Below are 6,635 nucleotides of genomic sequence, written 5' to 3'. Positions count from 1 at the left end.
ATCCAGATGCAGAATGGCCAGGTCCTTTTTCCGTCAGTGTTCCTTTTTCCTGGAGCATCAGAACAAATGAAATGACTATATTTCATCTTAGATATTCTCCAAACATCCTGAGAATTGCAACTCTTACCTTTGGAGCCCATAGAGCACTACCAATCTCCTGAATGCAAAACCTCCTTCAAGGTCTAACAAGTTCCTGCCCACAGAGAGGCTGAAAAAAAGACTTGGCAAAACCATGAAAGCAATGCTGAAGGGAGCAGGGAGGGAGAGAATGCAGAATGGTTGGAAGACTCTAGGAAAGAACAGGCAGGACTGGCTGCAGCCTGCAAGAATTCTGGGTGTGCCGTCATTGGAATACAATGTTCCCAGACCAAATGCACCAGACAAGAGAAGTAGAAATTTGAGAAGTTGAAGAAAGGCTGGGAGCAGGGCAGGGAAGAAATGGTGAGGAGCATCAGCTTTGTCACTTAGAATCAGAAATAAATTTTGCCTCATTGTTTCCCAGCGTTCTATAGACCTTACTTTTTGGCCTTATATGATAAAGTGTTTTTCAGAGGTCTACGTTCTTCATAGTAATCCAGTTCCATGATACCTGATGGAAAAGTCAGATCCCAGCTCACTCACTTGTAAGCTCTGAAACTTCAGGGTAAGGTTTTCAAATTGCAACTATGTGTATCCTTTTCAATGATTGGGCACATTATATTTGCCTCAAGGGATTGTAGATTCTCACAACAGCTGGACTCTTGAAAGGCTAAGGGTTTTGAGTCTTCATGTTCTCTGAAAGCGAGCATAACTTCAGCTTGCAACCTGTGGCCCACGAAGGGTCCTAGTTATAACTTGCAGAGGGGGTAGGGAGGAGACATTTTGAGAAGCATTTCCATGCCCTATCAATTTGGACTTTCCTATCAATTTGGACTTCCAACCTTTACAGATACCCTGAGACTGAAAATCTCCACAGTCTAAAATGGAAAACAAGTCTCCCAATGCAAGTCCTACTATGAAGGACAGTGGCCTGAGCAAGAGAGGGAAGATACTTTCCATCTCAAGGGCCATTTGGTCAACAGGTGCTTTGGCTTTAGCTGATGGGTCTGCACTTTGGCCCTGCACAGCTACCATCTAAACTTGGGTGTAGGCTGGGACTCCTGCATGGGGTGCTTTACACTGAGCTATATTCTCAACCCTTTTTATTTTGGAATGGTGTCTAAGTTGCTGCGGTTGGCCTTGAATTTTTCTTTTCATATATATATATATATATATATATATATATATATATATATATATATAAGTTGTTGATGGACCTTTATTTTATTTATTTATATGTGGTGCTGAGGATTGAACCCAGTGCCTCATACATGCTGGGCAAGTGCTCTGCCACTGAGCTATAGCCCCAACCCATTTGAACTTTTCATTAGGTCTGATTTTTAACACGACCAAGTAAGAATAGGAAAAGTACTGCAGGGTTAATTAAATGTCTAAGGAAAGTCATTAGGCACTTGGCTTTCTTGGTCTTATGTGTCACTATTTTTACGTTTAAAAAATCCCCATTACTAAACTATTTTACTAAAAATTTTGGATTTATGCATCTAATTCTAGATATTTGTGTATATATGATCTCTATATTCTTACTTAAAGAATTCTCAAATAGCTACATTTTGTTGTTGATGGTGATGGTAGTGGTGGTGGTGTTGGGGATGAAACCCAAGGCCTTGTGCATGCCAGAGAAGTACTTTACCACAGCTACACCCCCAGCCCTGTATGCATTTAATTTTTAAAGCATAGCAAACACAGATTTTAGATTTAGGATATAGGACTTGAGCAGAGTTTTGTTGCTTTTACTCTTACAGGGTAGCATTATACACCACTTTTACTGAGGTTTTGTGGAGAATCCCATACTGTACAAACAATATCTGTGATTTTTGCTTCTGAATCAAAAAACAAAAAACAATTAGTGAGGTTATTTTTCTTCTCTGGTAAAGTATGAAGGAACCACAAAAAAAAAAAAAAGACAGTTTTCCTTTTTATTTAAAGAAAGTTGTGAGAAAGTAACTCATTAACAAATTTAACACTACTTGCATCAAGGGAATTGTGTAGCATTCTCAATTCTACCAAGGCAAAATGTCTTAGAAAAGAAATGTAACATTTCTCATTAAATGTGGTCTAAGTTGGCTATATCCAGCTTTTGATTTTTATGGATGTCGAGGAGAAAAGGCAGTTAAAAAGTAAAGGAGATTTTCAGTATTTCAGTATTTGGAGGAGCATAGAAAAGAAAGAATATAATATTTTCATTAGATCTGATTTTTAACATGACCAAGTAAGAATAAGAAAAGTACTGTAGGGTTAATTAAAACTAGTGTCTAATTGAAGAATGAAACATAAATTTGGAAACAAAATTTAAGGCTGCTTAACAAAAGAAATGCTTTGTTTCAGGTTGGTTGATTGGGTTTGCAGTGGATCTACAATTCACAAAAGTACAGTGTGGCTTATTTTTGTATAATTTAGATAATGTAGCATAATTCTTTTTGTTTTCCTCAGTAACTTTTAACTTTCATGATTGTCTGCATTTGAAGCCTCCATACTGGCTTATAAAATGGGAATGTAACTGTTGATTTTAGTTCGATGTCTCTGGGAAATGCATTCTGCTATCCACACAACATTTCTCATTTCTTGTTCCTTCAGCTTTACATATGCATAAAACACACCGTAGTGGAACTGCCTGTTGAATGCCAGCACATTCATTTGTACCTGAGGAAGGAAAAAAAACAACACGGGTGATCAACTTCTCTGGAACATACTGCACTTATGAAATAATATTAAGCTACAGACTGGCTTCTGTTCAATCAGTGCTTATTTGAATTTAAAAAGACAATATCCAAGTTGGGCCAAATGGAAGAAGAAAACAGTAGCAATTCAGTAAGTTCTAAAGGGAGCATTAGAACTTTGACCAATGCAGAAAGCAGCACTTTAAAAAACCAAGTGTATAGACTCATAATACAAACTCCAAATTTTAGCAGCACTGCTGCTAGGGTAAAGATTTCTAGGTGTATTTTGGAATGTGTGTCTAACTTTGTACTAATATTTGTCTGGCTTCCACCTAGTGAACTTGTCTCATTTAGGTACTCTTGGCCACAACTTTTAAAAATTGAAAAAGGTATTTAGGGTGTCTAACTCCCCTCTGGGGCAATGTCACAGGCTCCTGGAATTTAGATTGAGTGATATTATGAGCTTTTAAAAGATACTTGGCAGCAATTTTCCATACAGTTGTTTTATTCTGTAAAAGCTAAGTGAGCAAACAAAAATTGTCAAAAATAATTATTTAACTGGAATAAAGTTGGAAATTCCTTCCTTTGTTTCCATTTTGACATTTAGGATGGAAAAAAGGAGGAGAAGTATTTAGTTCCTCGTGTAGCTCTGAAAACACTGCACAAAACAGTCAGGAAGCGGAGGCTGCCTCTGTTCTCAGCAACAGATACTTATCCCTGCCAAGGGCAGCTTCTTTAATAGTCCCTTTTGCAGCAGTAGCACAATAATGTGGAATTTAGAAAGAACCCTAATATATTGGGTAATTTGCATTGTTGTTGCTTTTTTCTATGACAGACATGAGAACTCTCAGAAAATGGCTAAAGGGTAGGTACAAGAAAGTTTCCAAACGGCTTTCAGGAGCCAATCCAACCCTATTATTAGTTTCGGTCAGATTGAGATGGAAGGACCAATGATTTCAGAGAAATGAATACATGAGAAACATTCTCTAGATTTGGGGGGAATTTACCTGGTTGGGGGGAAACACTTTTGTTAAAACAGTCCAGTAGTCCACTAATTGACTATACATGAGTTAAGTACTCCTCTGCCTTTTTTAGGGAAAGAGAAGAGTCTAGAATCTCCAAATGGATTTCCATATAAATAATTCCTAAGATTTAAAATTGTGTCCATGTGTTTTAACCACAGGAAAACCCTTCCTGAAGGGAAAATGGATTAGAACGAGATGTACCAAACAGTAAGTATTGTCAATATTTGATGGTGAGGAGGTACTAACTGGCTTCTCTAGTTAATTATGGAATAGCTGCTTTCCTCCAGAGCATCCAGGGTTGCACATCTGTTTGTCCAGGACAATTCCATATGAAGCTATCATGTGTAAGCCGTAGAACCTTGGCACTCCAAGTCAGCCATTAATATGCTATTAACTGACACGCATTGATTGGCCTGCTCAACTACAAAAAAGAATACCCAAACTAGAGCATATTTAAAACCCACAGTAAAAGTATGTTAACTGATAGCCTTTTTTATTTATATCATACCTCATGCTCATAAAACACATCTTCCAATGTCTTTCCCCCATTGCCACCTACAGCCTCAAACAAAGGCTTGTATACCTTAAAAACAAAGACAAAGATTAATTTTTAAGAAATCTTCACTTATTATAAATGTATGTGAATATATTTTTCTAGAAATATAGAAACTGTGCGTTTATTTTTTTAAAAAAAAATCTATACCAGAAGCCCTGAATATTTTATGTGGGATCTTTGGCCTCTGGTCTGGACAAAAGAGAAAAATAATCCAAATAATAAGAGTGTGGATGAAATTCTAACCTCTTCACTTATTCAGGGATACAAGGCAAGAGGCAAAAGCTGACATTGTAGTCTCAACATACACTGTCAGAACTAATTACACACTCCAGTTCTTTGGACTCAGTGAACGCTTATAGTTTGATCAATATGGGTTCATGAGGGGAGATGACAACTGATAAAATTCACATGAAATTTCAAATGTGGAAGGGATGGGAATTGGGGGGAAAGCTCCTTTAATACTGTGTTGCATAGTCTCATGTAATTATTGGTGAGATGCTATGAAGGTCCATGTATCATTTGCTGACTTTTCTGTTTACTAGAGGGCTTCAAAAATCCACAGGAAGGGCTGGGGATATAGCTCAGTTGGCAGAGTGCTTGCCTTGCATTCTCAAGGCCCTGGGTTTAATCCCCAGCATCACAAACAAACAAAAAAAAAAAAAAAGAAAAAGAAAGAAAGAAAGAAAAAATTCCATAGGAAAAGATGAGTGTCATTCTAGTCCAGGTAAAAGTTACCTGGAGGGTATGCAACTGTCAGAAGTCAGAGGGAATAGAATCTGGGATGAGATATGTAACCTTGAGCTGAGAAGCTTCAGGCTATTTTAGAGTAGCTCAATGCTAGCAGAGGGGAAGAATCCCAGTAGTTCTCTTTCCTCTCCCAGTTTCTTATCTTTCTTTTTCTCCCCTCCCACCACATTCTGGGGATTGAACCTAGTTGTGCTTTATCAATGAGCCACATCCCCAGCCCTTTTTAAATTTTGAGACAGGGTCTTGCTAAGTTGCTTAGGGCCTCCCTAAATTGCTGAGGCTGGGCTTGAACTTTTAATCCTCCTGCCTCAGCCTCCTGAGTCACTAGTATTACAGGTGTGCACCACCACATCCAGCCTCTCCTGATTTCTGCTATTCAGCAAAGGGAGTGGAAAAATGCATGCATATCTCCATTCCTGTCCTGTAGTTGAGGTAGTTATTTGGCCCCTTGCCAAATATCTACCTCAATGAGTACTTGAAAAGACCACTAGGTCAGGGTATTGCACATAACTTTGACATGAGCTCACATTTCTAGAACACCACATCAGTCTCTTGGGTAACTTGGTTTATCAAGCTCTTCAAAGGAGTGCTCAGATGGCCACTCCTTAGAGATTTAAACAAATACTTGCTTGTCAAAAACCTTAAAAAAACACACTTGGACCAGAAACTTGAAGTATGTCTTTGGGAGGGATGATTCTTTGTTACCTAATAAACTATAACTTCTATTGACAGGAAGTATAAATTGGATGTGTGGGCTTCTAAAGCATATGTGAAGAAATTGCACAAGGTAGCAGGGTGTGGTGGCGCACACTAGTAATCCCAGCAGCACCGGAGGATTGAGACTTCAAAGCCAGCCTCAGCAACTGTGCGGTGCTAAGCAATTCAGTGAAACCCTGTCTCTAAAAAAATACAAAATAGGGCTGGGGATGTAGCTCAGGGGTCAAGTGTCCCTGAGTTCAATCCCTGGTACCTTAAAAAAAAAAAAAAGAAGAAAAAGAAGAAATCACACAAGGTCACAAGGTGCTTGGGGCACCTGGGGTAATCACATACTCCATAATGATCTGCTACTCTCTTCATCTGGTCGAAGTCTTCCACTTGAGCCAGCAAGCGCAACCCCTCTGGATGGAGCTTTCCACAGGTCGGATAGAGGGTCTCCCGGTCTTCCTTGCTCAATTCAGTGCCAAAGGAGTTAAGAGTGATGATAAAAGCTCGTCTGTCAGCCTCAAACTGAATTTGCAAGACAAAAATCAGTAAAATCTAATAATCTACAAAATGGTCTAAACAAAACCCTAAGCAGGCATTCATTTCTGAAGTGATTTGCTTTCTTTTTCTGACCTCTGTCTAATTTGAATGCAGACATATTATTAATGTTCCCTTAGTCTCTTTTTGGAAAGGAGTAACTTTGCTTCCCAGAGCAGGATCTACAGTGAGGTGATGACCTGCGACCCTTGAAACCCCACCAAGTTTTATTTCCCAGACACCCTGCATCTCTGTCATGTGGGCTACTACAGTCACATAAAAAATGGAGACTAGTACCATAAAAATGGGAAT

General features: G+C 38.8%; 1 protein-coding gene across 1 annotated transcript in view; it reads right to left on the bottom strand.

The window, feature by feature from the left end:
• Window positions 1-2,001: 2,001 nt before the first annotated feature.
• The window catches only part of Atp6v0d2 (ATPase H+ transporting V0 subunit d2), a 45,962-nt gene continuing 41,328 nt past the window's right edge, over window positions 2,002-6,635 (bottom strand). The window contains exons 6-8 of the mRNA XM_046458640.2: window positions 6,135-6,311; window positions 4,290-4,364; window positions 2,002-2,739 (exon numbers count right to left, since the gene is read on the bottom strand). Coding sequence (XP_046314596.1) covers window positions 2,578-2,739; window positions 4,290-4,364; window positions 6,135-6,311 — 414 coding nt within the window. The 3' untranslated portion in view covers window positions 2,002-2,577. The remainder of the gene's footprint in view (window positions 2,740-4,289; window positions 4,365-6,134; window positions 6,312-6,635) is intronic.

Source organism: Marmota monax, unplaced genomic scaffold (assembly GCF_021218885.2).
Source record: "Marmota monax isolate L192 unplaced genomic scaffold, Marmota_monax_Labrador192_F-V1.1 WCK01_AAM20220418_F8-fsc00147, whole genome shotgun sequence".
Classification (NCBI taxonomy): Eukaryota; Metazoa; Chordata; class Mammalia; order Rodentia; family Sciuridae; genus Marmota; species Marmota monax.
Note: the sequence above shows the minus strand (reverse complement) of the source record. Positions and strands in the feature narration are given on the sequence as shown.